At 41.7% G+C, this 21,356-nt stretch overlaps 1 protein-coding gene across 6 annotated transcripts in view; it reads right to left on the bottom strand.

Annotated features, from left to right (window-relative positions):
* The window catches only part of LOC119858935 (core histone macro-H2A.2), a 35,589-nt gene extending 19,815 nt beyond the window's left edge, over positions 1–15,774 (bottom strand). For 2 of the 6 annotated variants that reach the window (XR_006282656.1, XM_038410497.2), the window contains exons 1-3: positions 15,434–15,770; positions 6,319–6,555; positions 428–534 (exon numbers count right to left, since the gene is read on the bottom strand). Coding sequence is in view for 5 of the 6 variants with exons in the window: in XM_038410497.2 (XP_038266425.1) it covers positions 428–534; positions 6,319–6,490 (279 nt within the window). In the remaining variant the exon portion in view is untranslated. Of the gene's footprint in view, positions 1–427; positions 535–6,318; positions 6,556–9,067; positions 9,180–13,482; positions 13,609–15,433 lie in introns of all 6 variants that reach the window. The other 4 variants (XM_043518577.1, XM_043518579.1, XM_043518576.1 and 1 more) reach the window with 4 other exon arrangements.
* Between the last annotated feature and the right edge of the window lie 5,582 nt (positions 15,775–21,356).

Raw genomic sequence — 21,356 nt, 5'->3', positions numbered from 1 at the left:
AATAAACTAGAAATAGAGTACTGCTGAAACTCTAAGTGACAATGATAGATTCTGGCATTATTTATGGGACCACTGAACGAATGGGGTCCTAAAGTACACCCAATAAAATCTCGCCCATAAAGTCAACTACGCATTCATATATTGCTGGCAAATCACTTGACAGAACATGCAGGTGGCCATTTAAGACATAAAGAACAAGGGATTAGCTACAGTGTCCTTTTCCATTCCTTACACAAATAAGAGTCCATGGCATAAAAGTCATTTTTGTTCTTATGTTGGCAGACAGATTCTTGTTTCATATTCTGTTGTGGGAACCATCTTGGACTCATCTGAATACCACACTGGACTGTTTCTAAACTTTAAGTATGGCAGCTGTACTTGAGCTACAGTGTACAGACAACCATACACTAAAAGACTGAAAGCATACCTGGTTCAGTTCCTCATCATTAGCAACTGCCAGGAGGATGTGTCTGGGGGCAATTCTTCCCTTTTTGTTATCTCTCGCTGCATTCCCCGCTAGCTCTAGTATTTCAGCTGCAAACACATTGGGGGTAAAAATCAGCAACAGAAAAGCAACAAATCTAGCAAAATTGCAGCGCAAACTTTCTTCAGAGAATAATCAAGCATCTTGTTCCCTACCCCAGAATCTGATGTGCAGTATCACAGCATTTTTCTGACTAACTTTTCCTGTAAGGTATCATTTCCAGATGTGGGGGGAGGGGGTTTGGCTTTAAAGGCACAATGGCAAATAACTGTAATCCTAGGTTTGATCTATTTAGAAATTATCCTATTATGGTGGCAAATGTTCTCAAGATAAAAACAGCCTGACTTTCATTTACACTAAGGTCACTTTACACTGCCAAAGCAGTGTAAAGTGGTCTTAATGTAAAGGAAAATCGGGCTAAAAATCTTTTTATTGAAAATCCACCACTCCTTACTGAAAAACATAGAAACAAAACAATAGTCAATGTTTATGTAAAATTACAAAAATATTTTGTGATCCTTTCCTACTTTTCTAAACAGACACTGTAAAAAGCTAGGGTGCTAAAAATTGGTTCATGTAATTCTATATTGCTTTCTTCAAATCTCAAGTTAAAATGCTCTTTCAAAAAATGTCAGCAGCCAAAATTCACAAGTAATCCTACAACAACAAAGCAGTGTGCGCATCCAATGGAAAAAACAAAAATATAGTAAAGAGAGTCTTGATAGTGAGGATTCTTAGGACTAGACAAGTAAAAGTGCTGCTGACAAGGACTGAGATGCATTGATAGAATTATGTTGAAGGCCAGTAGAATAGAACAGAAAGGAAATGCTACAAGTCTAGATTGAGGGGCACTAACAAAGCTGTGTGAAGATTCATTTTACATAAGGAAGAGTTTTGGTTTGGATGCAAGTAGGTAACTTAGAGATTCGGGCTGCATGAACTGTTGGTTGCGAATCCCTTCCTGAAACTTCAGGGATTGATGGTCATGCCACAATTCATGTGAAAAGTAGTTTCTCTAGATTTGCAATAAGGTTTCAGCTGTGACCTACAACCTCAGTTACCTTTTTTGTGATTTATCTAGATGTAACACACAGGCAGATGTGATTTTTAGCTACATTTACAAAATGATGTTCAATTCAATCAGTGGGACTCATTAACTTCTCAAATTTAACCTTGTATATAGTGAAAAACAGGAAGAACCTGTTCCTTGGGCAGATACCTCTACTAGTATATTAATGGGGGGGTTGTTTGGTTGGGTATCTTTTTGCATTAAGCAAGCATAAAAATATTGGAGCACTGATTCATTTTAAGAATGTCCAATGTCCCGCTCTTCTCTTGCTTTTTTTTTTTTTTTTGTTAACTGGGGTTCAAATCTCAATTTGCATCAGTCCTTCATTTGTGACATTGTACTTTTTTCTCATAGAAAAAAAAATAACTGCAAGAGGTACAAATACAAAAATCTCCAAGGCAAACTCACTGGAAATCTATAGAAAACTAGTTGTTTTATAATCCAGGGAAAACAGCAGAAAGCATAGGTGCTGGAACTAGGGGTGCTGCCATACCTCCTGGCTTGAAGTGGTTTCCATCATATACAGGTTTACTGTTCGGTGAATTGCTCTCAGCACCCCACTGTAAAAATTATTCCAGCACCCCTGACAGGAGGTTTAACTCCAAAGGAGGAAAAGAGGTCTTCAATACTGCAAGCCTGTCCTCCAGTTTTTACTACTTCTTAGTACACAAAATAAACCCTAAGCAGCAAAATATGAATGTTAAAGCTCTAAAAGTTGTTTGGAATTATTAGTAATGAGTTATGTGAAACATTATTAACAACTGTTTAATATATAAACTATTAAACACACTCTATGTTAAAAGAACATTATTAAAGTTGCAGAATCAAGCACTCAAGAATTAGATGCTAGAATTAAGACTGCTGGTGGGACCTTAATCTGGCCCCCTTATGCATATACATTCATCCCAGTGCAGGTTCATCCTGTGGATGGAAGGAGGCAGGGGACCTGTGGAATGTTTAGTTTGCACACGCAACCTTCATTCTGGTGTTTCCTAACTTCTGATTGCTTGACTTTGCAACTTTAATAATGTTCTTTTAAACACTGGCTGCCAGTCTCTCTCACTAGGCTCCTCATCCAATCCCAATCTCCCCCGGCTCCTTGTCCCAGTAGCTCTGCCCAGCAGTCTTATTTTTCCCCCAGCACTCCATCTCCTTGTCAGTTCTGTCTCTTTCCCCCACCTGCCCAATCTTCCTTACTAGTTCCTAGCTGCAGTCTCCTTGTCCAGCCAGTTCCAGTGTCTTCTGTTCAATCTCAATGCTCCTCCCTCCCCAGCCAAATGGCTCCTCATCCCAAACTGCCCACCATTACTTATAGTTCATCTCCTGGTTCAATCAGTCCAAACCTCCCTTCCCGCAACTTCCAGTCCCAATCTTTTTGCCCAGCTATTCCCAGTCTGCCTTCACTCTCCCGGCTCCTAGTCTCCTATCCTAACCAGTCCCAATCTACCCCCACAGTCCCAATCTCACCAGATTACTTGTCCCAATATACAGTAGAACCCCGTTTATCCGACCTTCCATTATCCGGCTCTCCTTATTAACTGAACAACCAGTGCACACAGGTCCAGAAGTGGGAGATCTCTCCTTTGGCTGCTAGACGGTGCTGCAGCCTTGCACTTTCCCATTCTCTGGACTATCTGAATTTTTGATTATCTGACCTGGCTCTGGTACCAATTGGATCAGATAGACAGGGTTCTGCTGTACTTCTTCCCCCTCCTTCCTTCAGTCCAGCTTTTGTCCCTTCTATATTCAGCTCAGATGACTTCCTCCTCCACAGCCTGGGTACCAGCAGAGGGATCATTGCGAGCACAGGAGAGACAGGCTCCTTGTTCTCAGTTCCAGTACCCAGCTTCACCCTGGTCAGAAGCAGCAATGACAGGGAAAGTCCTTCTGAGCCCTGGGCAGTAGCAGGCTCAGGGACAGTGTGGGGATGGTGCATGCGTTGTACAGTCACATGCAGGAGCTGTGAGGCTGGAGCATGCTCAGTGAGGATGGACTCTACAAGGATTTTAACTGTTAAAAATCAAAGACCTTTCTACTGAGTATAAGCAAACTTCAGTTTTTTCAAAGGCTTACTTACAACTTGGCCAAATTTGGACAAATTTTCACAGGGAGAGCAAAAGGCACATTCCTGACAGAAAGGTCATCCTCTGCCAAATCTCAAGTACCTGCCGCAAAGCACTGGAGCATTTAAAAAAAAAAAAAAGGTCTCATGATTTTTAACATGGGCAAAATAACACTTTTTTCCCCCCTTGGAAATGGATAAATTATTTTGGCTGAAATAAAAAAAACCAATTCAGTTAGAGGCAGCAGCCAGCATGGAAAACTTCATCCTAAACAGTTAGCTTCCTGTTAGAAGTCCTTGTTTTCATTTGCTTATAACTTTGGGAAGTATCAGACAGTCTTAATAATAATACCAGCCTCATCTATAATTACTTATTTCATGACAGGTTCATAGAGAAGTATCTAGTTTCCAAAGACATCCTGAAAACATATATAGGATTTCATGTCTGAGTATTAAGAGTTACCACAATAACAGCATTAGAAATTACAGTATCCTTTTTCAACTAAACTACCCCTTTTCATAAGATTGTCTAATAAAACTCCCTAATACAGTGTGCAGGAATTTAGGTTTGGAAATGCCAGTATCAATAAAGAGTAGATGTTTGTTTAATGCCCTAAACAACATGCTGAAATGCTACTCCTCTCTGTTTGACAGATATATTATCTCTTAATTACTGTTTATTTAATCTCAGTCTAATCAACCTTCTGAAAACGTTCCTTTGTATATTTTTGAGTATCAAATAAATTATAATCTATCGATTTACTTGACTAATTGATTATAATGTTTTCCAAAATGTAATAGACCCATGTATATCAACCACTCTCAAGTGAATATTTAAAATTATAGGTTTCAGAGTAGCAGCTGTGTTAGTCTGTATTCGCAAAAAGAAAAGGAGGACTTGTAGCACCTTAGAGACTAACAAATTTATTTGAGCACAAGTCCTCCTTTTCTTTTTATTTAAAATTATTATGTTGAGCTTACTAGCCATCAACAGAGCCAGTATGTCAATTGCTCTAGCTCAAAGGACAAGTAAACAGTACCTAGTAGCACATGATCACAGCTCACCATAAGCCACTCTGCCTTGCAAGGCTGGAAGCCCCTTGTGCAAGGTATGTCATACTCCTACTTCCTTGTAATGGCTGCCATAGATCAGGGCAGGATTAAGTCTTTAGGAGAAAATCCCCAAGTGCCAAGCCAAAAAACTAATCTGAGTGTTGGGGATCTCTATAGAGAAGGGGATGGTCAAGGAATCCTTCCCAGGCTGTAGGGAGTCAGCAGAGCCACTGTGGAGCAGTTATTCCAGCCTAATGACTACAGCAACTTCAGAAGGCCCAAGGCAGCTGCTAGGCATCAGGGGAGAGATTGGCACATGATGTAGCACATGATCAAAAACGGTGTCAGATAAAGGTGAATTCTGATTCCAGAATTGCTTTATGGCGAATACTAAGTGTCACCAGCACTTTGCTCCCTCCTGTTATACATAATCAAAAACCTGAAATCTAGACTTACTTATTTCTTCAATGTCTCAAAATAATCCTTCTGTATTATGCATTGAAAAGGAAACTTATTCCTTATGATTTGTTTGACAAAGAGCGGAGTTGTAGCAGAGGGTGCATCAAATATGTGTAAAAGGGACTAGATAGCCATTGCTACAGACACATATACTGTGGGAGGGCAGGCTTCATGCAAGTTTCCCCCATGTAGCTCTTGCAATAAACTGTAATTGTGAATTGCAGCACACTCAACTAGTCCAGGCCTCAGATTCCTCACAGATCTCCGAATACACCTCAGTCTTCAACTGTGACATCCCTGTAATTCCAACCTGAGAACCTCCCCACAATAGGTACAATGACATTATGCTGAGGGGCTATTTTGTGATATGGACAAATTTATATTATGGTGAAACTGAGACTAAATTCTTCTAGGTCTTAATAAGAATATGAACTTGAATGTCTTCATAGCAGAAACCTAGTGCAGCAACAGCAACCTGTGTCACCTGCCCCACCCCTAGCCTTGGTGCATTATGTTCAATTTCATGGCACGACATAAAGCTTAGTTATTTACTAAAGTTAAAACACATTCTCTAACATCATTAAAGATGGTGATGATGGTGGTGAGTGGTAGGGGTGGTGATGGTGGTTGGGTTTTTGTTTGTTTTCTGGCCATATAAGCAAGCAGAAACTGTTTCATAACAAAGTTGAACCACAACCAAATTTCACAGCCACTTTAACAAGTTTTTTGTTTGTTTGTTTTGGGTTTTGTTTGTGGACTTTTTTTTTGTAAGGGTAGATGGAGTTAAAGAGAATTTAACTAGAACATGCTATTAGAGTAACATGTGAAATATTTTTTCTCTTCTGTTATACTCATCCAACTCTCTCAAAGTCCTACATCATCACATTGGTCTCTCTTTTGTGAAAAAAGTACTGAATGCAACTCCCTTTATGGCCCATCACACTTTTAGACCAGGCAGAGATCATTGCAGAACAGTAACACAATCCTTCCACATAGAGATCAAGCATGTTGCCCCTGCAGCTCCAATATGTGAAGGAATCCACCTCAACCCATTAAATGCATTTTGGTATATCTATACTGTTTTACAGCTTGTTTGCCTCCACCTCCCCCGTCCCGGAAGTGTGCATAGCCCATTAACTTCACTTGGCTCTGTACATGATCAGCACTTCTAAAATGAGGCTCTTAATTTACCTGCTAGGTATTCTATGACAGCTGCCATGTAGACTGGCGCTCCAACACCTATCCGGTACTTGTATGTTCCTTTCCTCAAGTAGCGCATCATCCTCCCCACAGGGAAAATAACACCTGCCCTGCTTGAGCGTGACATTTTGGACATTTTCTTTTTCCCACTTCGGGCAGACATCTTGCTGCTATATTCCTTTCAAATTGCTGACAGAAAGTTTTTATTTACTTGCACCTACACAAAAGCTGCAAGGGAAAAGAGATGGATTGATGGTGAGTAGAGCAGAAACTTCTACAGAACAGTATCAATATAGACCAGCTTGCGCCTTCTCATAGAGCCATTGATCTGGCCTCAATAAATACAGATATTAAAGCAGAAGCATCATTTATCAAACAGCATACAATCTGAGCACTAAAAACACTATAATCTGTGTTCTTTTGAATGCTATATATTAAGACAGAAATAGATCAGAAAGAGCAGTTTGGGGAATAGAAGAAAACTGAATGCACATTAACTAATTATAATATAGAAAAAAATTGTTGCTATTCAATATATCTGTAAACATCTCTTTGTTGTGCATAGCAGGTGATGATGCATCTGCAGTGGAAGGATTTCATTCTTGCTAAATGTCTTAAAATCAATTTACAAAGTGAGAGGGATATTTTCAGCATACCGTGGTGGGAGATAGGCATGTAACACTCATCATTATTTAAGAAAGTTTCATTTGGTTCTGTTTGTTATGGTAAATAAAACTACATAAAAATAAACTACATTAAAAGAATGTTACAGTTGCAAAGTAAAACACTCAAAAATTAGGAAATGCCAGAAGTAAGGTTGCCCATGCAACCTTAATTCAGCTGCCTTATGTAGATACATTCTTATATAGTCTTGCATTAAATGACCACATATTTTTTTTTTCCTTTAGGGCCCCTGTCTCATTAGTACTCAAAAAAGGCAATGCTTACTGAATGGGTAGCTATTCATATTTCTTTTTATCCTCACCATTTAGTGTATGGATACATGCTTTAATTACTGTATACCATTCAAAACCTCTGTATGGGCTTTTTTATGGCACTTGTCATTACATCTGAGTGATTCACAAACATTAATGAATTTCTTTATAACACACATATCAGATGGGGTGGTAATATTCCCATTTAATAGATGGGGAACTGAGAGATTAATGCTGATGTTGTCAAATATGTCCACTAATTTTGGTGCCCAAATTTAGATGCTTAAAATCTGATTTTTCAGAGTAGTTGGTATTTTTATAGTACTTCATATGTTCAAAGCATAGATGCCATTAACTTTACTTGCAGTGGTGAGTGCTCAGCACTTTTGCAAAAGAGGCCCCCAGTTTCTCAATCAAGTTGGGTACTCAGATCGCGAGGAACACACAAGTGGCCACCTGTGGAAAATTTTGATTTTAGTGACCTGCCCTGCATTCCATAGGAACTCTGGCAGATACAGATAAAATCCAGTTCTCAAAAATGGCATTCAACTATCTTAACCATGAAACCATCCTTCCTCTTCTTGCAATTCCCTGCTTCATTCACTACACACCTTCCCACTATGATAACAAATGAGGCAGGGTCCTACAGACAACAGCCTCATTCACTACTCAACCCTGATTCATTCCTTGAACTCCATCTACCTTGTGCACTAAATCAGGCAGGGTTCGGTCAAAGCTGGGTGGATTTTCAAAGGTCTCCTGGCACCACAGCAATCCTCCTGCCACACCTCAAAGCATGGAGGAACTAGAGTTTCTCAATTAAAAGTCTGTAAGCATTTTTTTAACATGCACAAAGCAACATATTTCTCCCCAACCTCATTCTCTAAAATGGCTGAACCATTTTTGTTAAATGAGGTAGACACCAGCATGGAAAATTGCAGCCCCAGTGATTAAGTTTGGCAGTTAAAGGCAAACAAAAGCAGGGTGTTAGGGTGGAAGGCAAGCTGAACTACAGGCATCACTGTCTGTTCTGCCTATAATAACTACAGGGAGCTGGACATCCCTTGTGAATGTGTACATAGTTAAACTTGAAAGAATTCGATTTTTATCAGTGAATGTTGGCAAACATTGATTTCAACATACATATGCAAGCCAATGAAAAATATTTCCATCCATAATTTACAGATAGGCAAAGTAAGAAATATGATGCTGAGAACATATTAGTTTCATTTAAGGATATTTACCATGTATGTTTTGACGTGATATTGACAATTTGTCTTTTAACAGTTATAAAGCTATAACCTTTTGAATCTCATCGTCTACTGTCACCTCATAAATATTGCCTGACACCTCCCCCCCTTAATTTCCTGCAACTGTGAAAATTTAAATTGATAAAAATAAGTTATAAATAAGCATTGATTTTTATCCACTGAAATGATATTAAAAAAATCAAATTCTGCCAAGGTTATATTTAGCGTTCCTCCCTTACATGAGGCAGAGAGTGAGAGCAACCTCTGTAACACTATCCTTCTTCCTGTGTCGTATGTGAATGGAGGCCCATTAAGTTCAGGAGGTAGAACTGAGGTGAGATAGGGAGAAACAGGAAACAGGCTGTACTCCACAGAACCACCCCCTCCTTGTTCTGCTGCTGCTTTTTCAGCTGGAACTCTGGGAGGCAAATTATATGGGTCAGAGGTATATTAACACTCTCCTCTGGGTCGTCTTCACAGCTGCTACTGAGCAGCCACAACCTCCATGGACCTGGGAGGAGGTCTCTCATCTCTTGCCCTAAAGGGAAGGATTACCAGTTTTTCTGCCCCTCTGGCTTCCTTCTGCAGAAGTTTTCCATGGGAAGAGCCAATCTAGGCTAGGTTTAGGAGCAAAGAAAATAAAATCTAGCTCCCTCCTTGCTTCTTCCTGTTTTGTGGAAACAATAAAGTTTCACAGGTAAATGTTATAACAGCTCTGGAGTCAGCCATTTTACTTAAAACAGTATAAAAGGCTTTTAGCTTCAGATACAGCTTCAGCTTTTAGTCAAGTAATTGCTACATTTTAATTTTGTAAAGATAGCTGTCCACCTTACTGCCTAAGGCTATGTCTATACTACCGCGGTAAGTCGATTAATGTGATTAACGTAGCTGGAGTTGACGTACCTTAGACTGAGTTACCCCTCAGGGGGTCAATGGGAGAAAATCTCCCGTCGACTTACCTTACTCTTCTCGTTGGGAGTAAAGTACAGGGATCGACTGGAGAGCAATCTGCAGTCGATTTGGCGGATCTTTACTAGACCCGCTAAATCGACCGCTGGTGGATCGATCTCAGAGCGTCGATCCCTGCCATTGTGTGTAGACCTGCCCTAAGTCTGATCCCAGTTATACCGCAGTAAGTGCAGTGCCACTCTACTGAAGTATATGAAGAATCTGGCTGCAGCACCTGATGCTTCTGCTGATGAAGGCATATGCATAGAATTTCTCTTATATGCATTCACAACAATGGAACAAGAAAAAAGTTAAGCTGAAAAGGATTGTGGTGACATGAAGTGAGGCACTGTGGGAAATCTATTCTATGGCTGGAGATAAGAGCATTTCTGAGTTCCAAAGCACGATGAAGACATAACACAGAACTCTCTCCCCATTCCCTTCAAATCTTTTTACTTTTTAACACCCACATTTTTCAGCCTGCTTTCAGTTTTTATGCCCTAAAAGGGGGGTTGCCACAGACACACTGATCTTTTCCAATTTTACATGTGTAATTTAAGGTCCTACATTATCATGACCAAACTTGCTGAGGAGGGATACATATGAAACCCCAGACCTCTTGAATTGATGAGAGGGCACTGTTTTGCAACATGTGCTGTTCACTCATTGCAGGAGCTAAGCTTGTTGCCTCAACAGCTCTTGCAATCCCTGACAGATTGGGAGTGAAGGACAAAACTATAACCGGGAATAACAACATAATATATTGTGCTACTGCGATCAGGATCTTAACAGCCTTTGATATCACTAATGACAGGTTTCAGAGTAGCAGCCATGTTAGTCTGTATTCGCAAAAAGAAAAGGAGTACTTGTGGCACCTTAGAGACTAACAAATTCATTTATTTATTTATTTATTTAAAGTACTCCTTTTCTTTTTGATATCACTGCACCACAAAGACACATTCAAAATCCATTTGAGAACAGTGAAATCCAGGTCTAGTTGTTCTGTTTATTCCAAGCGAGTGACTATATGAAAAAGTCCACCCGTCCAATACTGGTCTAGATGTTCAAAAAAACTGCTCATCGGGAAATCAAGTACACTTTCTTTGAGAATCTAAACTGAATACTAGCTACACTTACGCCACATTTAAGAAAGAAAAACACCAGACAGTCAACAGTGGTCTAAAATACTCCCGGTTTGTCCTCGTCTACCATGCTGCTGATTTTCCTTTCTCAATGTGTTTATTATATAGGTAGAGTAACGAAAACTAAAGGAGAATAAACTAATAGCCTGAAAGACACACATACTAAGAATTTAAGATAGCCATGACCTCATTATGAGTTCCTAAATAATTACCAATTTTGAATCAAGTGCTGTAGTATGGGATCTAATAAAATTGCCATTTGATCTAAATTCTAATCTAATCTACTGGATAAATATTTGCACTAAAAAGTCAGTAGTGAGGCTACCAAATGAAAAAAATAAAAAAACCCACAACAATGCTATTTTATTATGTCATTAACTGATTTTTTCCCCTCCTGCCCCTTTTTAATTCTGTGGCTGAATTTAACCCTCTGGCAGCAAAAGATGAATTGCATTAGGGATATCTTGGTGATGGATGCAATACTGTGATAAACACTATGCCAGGCTTCAGGAAACATCCATATACTGCCACACAACTGTGCCACTGCACCTCAATCCTGAACTTTAGCAGTGCTGCACAAAGGTTTGCAATTTTATTTCACAACATTTTAACAGAATTTCCCCTCGGTAATTGTTCTGTGTTTTCAGGTCCAGTGACTGTTCAGTAAACTTTTGCATTTTACAAAATAATGCTGAAAGCAAGTTCCCGACAAGATGGAAGGAGTATTACATAAGCTACTTTACAAATTATGTTGACCAAAAGAGGACATGAGATAGCATACTGTAATAAAAACTAAAATGAAACTGCCAAACTTATTTATTTTGTGACAAGCCAATCTTAAACTCAGCACTTTGTTTTATAACATTGAATAATCTCTCTAACACATCCTTTCAGTTTTTGTGATAATTGCCATTCAAATGACTACGGCTGCTACTCTGAAACCTATCTATCTAGTTCAAACTCACAATACATTAATCTCTCTGCCATTGTTTTTGCAGGACAAAATCCTGCTTCTTTCTAAGTCAATGACAAAATTGCAATAGGAGCAGGATTTGGCCCATCAGAAATGTTGTGGTTGCATTCAGCATCTGTGTTAAAAGATCAAAGCACATTGGTAGAGCTGTGGATAAGAAAAAGTACTTGACTACAAAGTAATGAGAGAAATTATTACATTATATATGTTCTCTCATTGTGCAATTAAATCATTTCCCTGACTCCCTCTTCCCTCACTGTGTCTAATTTTCCATCCTCTCCCTTTTCGTGATCATTCTTTTTCCTAATTCTCCCACAACTGTCATACACTTCTGTGCAACAGTTCCTTGCACTTCTCCCCAACTGCTGTTTCCCAACTGTCACGGAACTTTCGGATTACAACAGTCTTTCCTTCTTATTCAAAAGAATTTTTTTTCATGTGAGAACCTGAACATGAAAGAGGTGTTAGAGGTCAGGATTGAGCTTCATTGGCTAAATGGAGTAAAGAAAGTTTAAACATATCTACCTGTGCCTGGCTCTAGCGAGTGATGTTACCCCTCAAAATCATGATCACTAAAACAAATCAACCTGATTTGCATGTGCGTGCACATATGTTTGTGGCACCAAAGCTTCAGTTATAAAAGTAGGACTTCCCTTTATTTCATCCAGTCCCAATCAAAGTATATTAATTTAAGTGAGCTCTGAGTTGCTGTTTCTCAAGCCGTTTTGCCAGCATGAGTTGAGTTTATAGGACTCCTACCGCGTCATCCCAAAAGAAGCATTTTCCTATTACATTCCTCTCTTTACATATGCTATTGATGCATTGCAACATCCAACATCACAGCCAAAAGTTGCCTCTAAGAATATACTGCCATATTTCACCTACTTAGGGATGAATATGAAAAACATTAGAATCATAGAATATCAGGGTTGGAAGGGACCGCAGGAGGTCATCTAGTCCAACCCCTTGCTCAAAGCAGGACCAATCCCCAACTAAATCAAGAAGTCATTCAGGAAGTCAAACTGGGTATAGAAAGGTTGTCCCAGGCAGTGACTACAGTGTCAAATGAGGATGTAGACACCAATCCACAAAGGGACTCAGGCGCCTAAATCTATGACTTAGGCTATGTCTACACTAGGACTTCTGTCAGCAAAACTTTTGTCAGTATAAAAAAACCAAGTACACAAATTAAGCAAAATGAAAACAATATTTTTGAATCACTTTTAGATATGGTAATCTTGGCAATAGTAGGTAAACATTTTTTCTGACAAATAATGGTTTTAGTTGTCCTAACTTTCAAGCCCCTGCCTGTACATGCAATAACTTTTTTTCTTACTGGTGTCTACAAAATGAAAAATAACTTCCCTTTCTGTTAATTTTTCACAGGTTTCTTGTCTGTTGTAGAATCTACTAAAAAATCTCACTCCTATTCAAGATACACTTTGAACTTTTCCCCTTCTCCACTTTACTCTTTCCTATTCTCCAGTCAATTTTTTATACTATTCCAGATATCTTTTCGTTCCACTTCATAATTTTTAGAGTTGGCAGTATGGCCCGGATGCACAAAGGGACCTAGGGGTTGCAACGCTTAGTGTTGTGCTCAGTGTCGCCATGCCTGACTTTTAGGTACCTAGGCTCCCTATGCAATGAATGGGGAGAGACAGGTGCCTAAAAATACACAAAAGGCACAACAGTAGCTAAGCTAGCTAATGTGAGATACTTAGGTGTGTCCTAAGCACCTTACTTTTCATGGAGATAGGCATCTGAGTCTAGGCTGCAGGGAGGCATTTGCTGTGAGAATGAGTAAGGGTTTTGCAAAGCATCTGCATCACTCCACAGAAAATGGCCAGAGAAGATGGGCACTGGCACCTCCACCTAACTTTTATCCCAGTGGTTAGAGCACTCACCTGGAATGTGGGAGACCCAGATTCAATTCCCACCTCAGACTCAGGGGGAGAAAGGATTTGAACAGGAGTCTGAATCAAATATTCTGATGTGTGGCTCCCTCAGTCTCTCCTGTGGAAGCTGTTCCACTGTGGATAAATATAGGGACATTTTGCCATCAGGAGAGAAGGCCTCCGTAGCCTGGTAGTTAGGCCACTCACCTGGGAGGTGGGAGACCTGGGTCCAGTCCCACTGCTCTCATAACTCATTATTTATTCACAGTGGAATAAATATTTGTGTGAAATTATTTGTGGCCCAAAATGAGAGTAACGATAAGAAAATATGGAGTCAGTAGGAGCTTCAGCACAAGAGTAACTGTGACTGTTTGAGATGGTTTGAAGTTGATGGCAGGCAAATTTCTGCCCCCAATGATGGAGATGAAGTGCAATGTGGGAGTTGAGGGGTGGTGGAAAAGAAATAGGAGTTGATGAATGTGGTTGACCAGAGGATGGATAATCAGCAGCCAGCAATGAGGTCTCCCTTTCCCCAGGTGAGTTTGTAGGAGGCTGGCAGCAGTTTGTGCCACAGGCTAATACAGACATTAGACAAGAGAGCAGCCGCCGCAGCTCTGCCACAAAGGGCAACTGAATAGAGGGATCGTCTTCAGCCCACGCGGGCGCCCCACACGCTGCCCTGGTGGAAAGGGCAGCCCAGCGCAGGCGGATCCTTGGGGTGCTCTCTCGGCGCGGCTCCGAATGTGCCTCTGCACAGGGACATGTTTCGATTAGCGACCCCACGCAGGGTCCGAGCTCAGCGCAGGCGGGGACCCGGCCCAGCGAACTAGAGCAGGCCCTGCCGTCTCCCCGCCGCAGTGTCGGGCTGAGATTGTTTTGTTTTCCCCGCGGTAGCCTCTGCGAGGCTTGTCTCTTTAAGGGGCCGGGCTTCTAGTCCAACAGCCGCCTTTTGTCAAATCTGAACCCGCCTTTTTTTTCAAATGCAAACTGCCAAGGCCCCTTCCCCGGCACCTCCCGCGCGACTCGGCGGCCGGCGCTCTACGCCAGACAACAGACCCGCCCCCCCCCCAACGCATGGTGCGCGCGCTCATTGGCCGCGCTTGAGATTAAAGCACCGGCGCGCACCGCGGGAGAGCTAGGGGGGGCGTGAAGTGATTGGCCGGAGCGCTAGCGCCTCGGACACGCGAAGGACATCGTCTCTGACGTGGGTGGTGACAGTCGCGCGCCGACTAGGGTATAAGGGGGCCCTAGGTATGAGGCGCGCTCCGAACGGCTCGGGGCCGCACAAGCGACCCAGTGGGGCGCGCACCAGAGGAGAGGAGCTGGGAAAGGGCGCGCGCCCGCCGGAGGGAAGGAATCTTCCCGCGCAAACCCCCCAAAGATCGAGTCTCCGGTGCCGGTCGGCTGCCAGCCCCGCCCCCAAAGCACGGCTCCAGCGGGGGGCTGTAAGCTTAGCTCGATGGGGGCTGCCATTAACCGGGCTCTGACCGAAAGGGCGTCCCGGAAAGGGAAGCGGAGGGGGAGTGCCCTCGCCTCGCCCCACTCCCCCGGGGAGAGTCACACAGGGAGGGAGCGAGAGCGCACACCCCCTCCGGACCGCGCCGCTGGGACTCGCTCCTGGCGCCGCACAGCGCAGCCTGCAGAACGCCGGCTCCGCGTCCCCGGGCTCCGGTCACCACCCTGCGCCCAGACCTCCCACAGCTGGGAGCCGCCTCGGCCCTCCGCGCCCACGGCCAGGCCTTTCCCTCGGGTCAGCCCCCGGCTGGTGCCGGCCCCCGCGCCGGCCTGCCCCTGGGGCTCGGAGGATTCCTTCCCCCCCTCCCCCCCGGGCTAGCGGGTTGGGGCAGCTGCCCTGCCTCCGCCGCGGGTGGCGAGCCTGGGTAGACGGAGCGCGCGATCGTTCGCTCTCCTCGCCATGCCCCCGCAATGCTCCGCACCCCCGCCGGGCCTCTCTCCTCACCTGCCCGGGGGTCGCCGCCGCCTTCCCCGCCTCGGGAAGCTCCTGCTGCCGCTGACTCCCCTGGGCTGCTCTCGCCTGCCGCTAGCTTTCTCTTGTATTGTATGTTTCAATGGCGGCGGCAGCTCTGGAGGGGGACGGAGGGGGGGCTCCTTCTTCTCCACATACCGCCTCTAGGAGGAGTCACTGCAGCTTGCCTGCAACAGCCCCTGCCGCCCTCACACAGCGCGCTGCCTCCCCTGGCCGGGCCCGCTGGCTCCTGTCTTCCAAAACCGACCCGCTGATGATGAAAGGGCTCCCCGGCCTTGGCTGCGGGGGTGCCGGGGGTCAGTGCATCAGTAAAAGCGGCTTTCCTGAGTGCAGGAACAGTCTGGCCTGGCAAGGGGGGGGGGCAGGGAGAGTTGGCGCCATTGTGAGGCTTAGGGGTCCTTTAAATGACATCTTTGGTTCGACATTAAATCATATCCAGGGCTGGTTCATAGCATCCAGATCCAGGGATGGGTTTGATGCCCCAATTGGCATTAATGGAGCCACTCCTCCCAAAATGTGGGGGAGTGATCAGCCAGCCAGTAGAGTATTTTGGGCATTGCATGAAGTCAGTATGCAGTATTGTCAACCCTATATGTTCAAACTTCACAAAACTGGCTTTAAAAATAAATCTTTGGAGTTCTTTTTATTTGTCCTATGGTGTTGGAAGTGTTTAGGATTTAGTATTTTCAAGCTTGTTGCCATAACCACAAAAGCTACAGACTTGCCTTTTTTCAAAATGAAAGCAGAGCTGTTCAGTTATATCAATTGAGGAGTTGGGGCTTTCAGAAAGCAACAAATATTGTGAGACCGGTGCTGCCGTCACAAGAGTTGATAGCATTGTTTAACCATAATACAATACACACCTTTTGTAAATAAACAAGACGGATTAAAAAATACTATTTTGAGACAAGAAAATACAACATTATTTGAAAATGTTTCCTAACTACTCTAGATTAGCACAGGTAGGTGCTATGCAGTAACAATGCAAAAAGAGGGGGAGACTAGAACAGAAAAATCTAGGGCTCCTGTGTAGCACCAGAAACTTCTGTAATTAGGCTGAGCCATTTTATTTGTATCAAATTATTTTCTTCACCTTATTTCATTTATATACATATTTTTGTATTTTGAATTATGAACAAACTATAGATGCAGTGTATGCTATCGTAAAAATGTCATTCAAATGGATTATATAAACAAAAATCATGCTGGATTGCAGTTATAATTATTAGTCTTTGTATGAATATGGAGTCATCAGTAGTATTTCCATATATAAGATTTTAAAGGAGCATAATAGGGGATAATTGAACAAACTATTTTCGAGTTAAAGGGTTGTGGAAAATGAATACTTTTCTCAACTCAAGAAACTGCTTGTTCTGTTATGGACACCTTCACGAGAACAAGGGCACAGGACAATTTCTCAGTCTCAGTAAAACCTGTCAATTGCTTAATGTTTGAACAGCAGTGTGATGTATATAAAGCATCATATAAGAAGTAATGGTGAAATTATGATCCTATTGAAGTAAATGATAACACTCCCATTAACTTCAGTAGGGGCAGAATTTCACTCAAAGATTTATAATCTATGTGCGAATTGGGGATAGCAGAGATTAGTTTGTTAGGCATTTATGAATGTTACGTATCTAGAAGCAGTTTCCAAGCTCCTCTGGTATCAATTAACAAATGTTACAGCAGAAACCTGGAATAAAATAGTATAATATTTGCAAGGGTCTTTCGAGAAGAGCTAGCAACCTCTCCGAGAAGCCTGGTTCTTTCCTTTCTATGAAAAGGGATAATGCAGGCCCTAGCATAGTATAGGAATCTGGAGAGGGTATGAAATTGAAAGAGCTTTACAGTGTGTGCTCCTGGTATTCTTGAACTTGTCCTAGGTGTGGAAATCTTAATTGAGAATTTTTTTCTTTTTTTAGTGTTTAAATTATCAACGACTGTACCATACTATAATTTTTTTTTAGGTAGAACACATTCTTATTCTTAAATGTGCATTAACAAAGTTACAACTGTTACTCACATCCCTGAATGCATTTCGGGAAGGCATTCAGATACTACAGTGATGCGTGTGGTATAAAAACATGACTAGAATAGAGTGACTAGAAAAGTTATTAGTGGATAACCAACTGAGTTAAAAGCAAACTGCATTTCATTATACATCAACAATAGGAAAAATGACATTTGATGGCTTAATAGTTTTTTGGTGATGGATTGCTCTAGGCAATGATCCTGGAGTCTTGGTGTATAGTTTCACATTTGCTATTATGCAGCGTGTTATCAAGCATCCAGGGTTTTCTTGACAACAGCTATAGTACAAGGAAGAGAGGCAGACAAAACACAACATTTGGCTCTCCACCCAAACAAATGTTCCTTGTCAGTTATCTCTGTCTTAGGGAAAGATGGTATTACTGTTCAGCAATCTTTTAAGATTAAAATTTACAAATTTTGGATAATAGAAATTTATTCACACAAATGGAGTTAGTCCTGTTTGTTTCTACAAAGACCATGTGCCAGTTGACTTCCTACTACAAAACAGATTTGTTTCTTTGTAAAAATAAATAACATATCTATTGAAGGGGGTGTTTGAATTGCTGATTGCCTAGCTCCCAATCTATTGGAGTCACAGTGTTTGTATATGGCACACTTACTGGTGAATAGAAATTGTTACTCCTAAAGAATTGTACTGACTATTTCATAACTTCAGAGTCTTATTAACTATTAAAATTACTTCATTATTATGAGTTTTTTCCTTTTAAAACCCAGTACAATTTTTTGTAGACTTTTTAAAATAGTAGTTGAAGACTTTTTTTCAATTAAACTACAGTTTTGACCATCACAGTGGATTTATGATAGCTTGGTGCACTGTTATGCAGGAAATGCAAGTTGGGATCTGAATTTGGTGACTTAGGTCCAGATCCTCAATGGAATTTAAGCCCCTAACTCCCATTGAAATAAATGGGAGTTAGGGGCTTAAATTCCATTGAGGATCTGGATCTTTCTCCTTTAGGTGGGAGGGAGCATGGTACATGACTTGAATGACACTGTTCAGCTGTTCCAAGGGTACTGTTAACACTCCTGAGGGAGTTCTGTTATAGCCTTTCTCAACCAAAAGGATAGGTGAACTTTGCTTGACCTTTATAAGGTAAAGAATAAAAGAGGCCACTGAAATATAGCTCACCAAAAAAGAATACTCAGATATGACTAGCCTAAAAATCAGACTACCTTGGAGATCTGACCTGAAGTTTTAATCTTTTTTCTTTAATTTATGGCAACAATAGGAATTATAAAGGGAAGGCAGAAGGGGTAGCACATCTGTACTATACTTTGTGTGCATGTCTGGTTTTTTTATATTTCAGTATAATCAAATCTCTATCAGCACACGTGAAGCATCTAGATCCAGACATAATGTAGGCAAGTGCTGTTATCAATATACCCAACAAAAGTATGCTAATGCTAATCCTTTTCCCAGGATTTTCCTGAGCACAGACTGCCAGCTTTTGGATGAGGCCCAGTTTTAGTTTTCTGTTGAGGCCAAAATGCTAATTTTGTTCCCTGGCTCTGATCAAGATAAGGCATTTAGAGGAGTCTTGTCTTCCATTCTCCTATTTCTTGTGGTCAGCTGGCTTTCCCTTGTTCCTACTATCTGCATCTGATATGGGGTTCATTTCTTGGTGAAGGCTGAGTCAACTGACTGGTCAAGACAAGGGACTGTTTTCTTCCCAACTGCCTCTCATAAGTGGTCCTAACAACACATACTGCAGTCAGGGGCACCAGAAGGAGGGGAGACTGGGAGCCATGGCCCTCCCACTTTTTAGAGGTTGTAAGGGTGAGTGACTGGGGGAGGGGTTGGAGAGGAGCAAGCAAAGGGTGGGGCCTCAGGAAGAGGGGCATGGGATGGGGTGGGGCCACTGTTTGGGCAACTGCACCTCCCCCCACATGTGTTTAGGTTGCTTCCGTTTATCCTGAGTGCAGTGACCATACCTCAAAGCAATCTAAGATTCAAATAGTCTACTTAAAAATAGAATTTATTAGCAATAGCAAGTTCAGATTAAAACAAAATAAATGGTTTGTATAAAATATCTAGTCATAAACTACAAGAGCTCAACTAGATAGGTTCAGGAGGGCTAGCTGCAGTAAAGAAACCAAAGCCTTTTGTTTCTAGAGAACATATTCTTTCCCCCAGCTGGTTATAGGAATATAGGAAATCCCATAGTGGACTTGGATTAGACCAGTGGTCCATCTAGTTCAGTGGCTAATACCAGATAGTTCAGAGAAAGTTGTAAGAAACCCTGCAGTAGGCAGGTTTCAGAGTAACAGCCATGTTAGTCTGTATTCGCAAAAAGAAAAGGAGTACTTGTGGCACCTTAGAGACTAACGAATTTATTGGAGCATAAGCTTTTGTGAGCTACAGCTCACTTCATCGGATGCAGTAATTCCATAACTTTCCTGTCCAGTATCAGAGGGTAGCTGTGTTAGTCTGTATCCACAAAAACAATGAGTCCAGTGGCACCTTAAAGACTAACACATTTATCTGAGCATAACCTTTCGTGGGTAAAAAAACACTTCTTCAGATGCATGGAGTAAAATTACAGATGCAGGCATTATATACTGACACATGAAGAGAAGGGATTTACCTCACAAGTGGAGAACCAGTGTTGACAGGGCCAATTTGATCAGGGTGGATGTAGTCCGCTCCCACTAATTGATGAGGAGGTGTCAAGTCTAGGAGAGGCAAAGCTACTTTTGTAGTGAACCAGCCACTCCCAGTCCCTATTCAAGCCCAAATTAATGGTGTGAAATTTGCAAATGAATTTTAGTTACGCTGTTTTTCTTTGAAGTCTGTTTTTGAAGCTTTTTTGTTCAAGTATGGCTACTTTTAAATCTGTTATAGAATGTCCAGGAAGATTGAAGTGTTCCCCTACTGGCTTTTATATGTTACCATTCCTGATGTCCGATTTATGTCCATTTATTCTTTTACGTAGAGACTGTCTAGTTTGGCCAATGTACATGGCAGAGAGGCATTGCTGGCACATGATGGCATATATAATATTAATAGACATACAGGTGAATGAGCCCCTGATGGTGTGGCTGATGTGGTTGGGTCCTCTGATGGAGTCGCTAGATTAGATATGGGGACAGAGTAGGCATATGAGGTTTGCTACAGGGATTGGTTCCTGGGTTAGTGTTTCTGTGGTGTGTGTAGTTGCAGGTGAGTATTTGACTTTCCTGTGTTTCCTAACACACAGTAGTTAGAGCCCTGAAGCATGAATGGTTATATCTTTCCCTTTATATATATATATTTTTTTTTAGTATTATTCATGTGCATATCTAATCTTTTGAATCCTACTAAGATGTTGGCTACAATGATATATTGTGGCAATGAATTCCATAGATTATGCAAAAAAGGTATTTCCTTTCATCAGTTTAAATTTGAATCCTTTCCTTCGCTGATTCTTTTTGCACTAAGCATATAAGAGACTCCTCTCAGTTTATCCCTCTCCACTCTGACTCAGCTTGTAACACTGTTACACTTCTTATGTTTCTTTGATTTTGCTAGCTTATTAATTTACCAGCATCCCCAAGTGTTTTTGCAGAGGGCCATACTAGTCTGCTTCACATCCTTTTATCAGTCATTCATCACTGTAATTTTCATGTTAACAAACAATTTAGGATCCTCTTTTTCTTACTAATTCCATAACTGAAAATGTTCCTTGAAGGTATGTGCCCAGTCCACTTTTGCATCTTTTTACCTTTTTCACCCCTTCCAAGGACTATCTGCACTTCGTCTCATTTTGCAAGTTTTGGTGTTGGTTAGAACATCAACGTGAAGCCAGTTGAAGCTTTATCTATGCTTGGGTCAGCGGCACCACTGCAAGTCATGGTTTACACT

The sequence above is a fragment of the Dermochelys coriacea genome, chromosome 7 (assembly GCF_009764565.3).
Source record: "Dermochelys coriacea isolate rDerCor1 chromosome 7, rDerCor1.pri.v4, whole genome shotgun sequence".
Taxonomy (NCBI): Eukaryota; Metazoa; Chordata; order Testudines; family Dermochelyidae; genus Dermochelys; species Dermochelys coriacea.
This window is presented reverse-complemented; position numbering and strand designations above follow the sequence as displayed.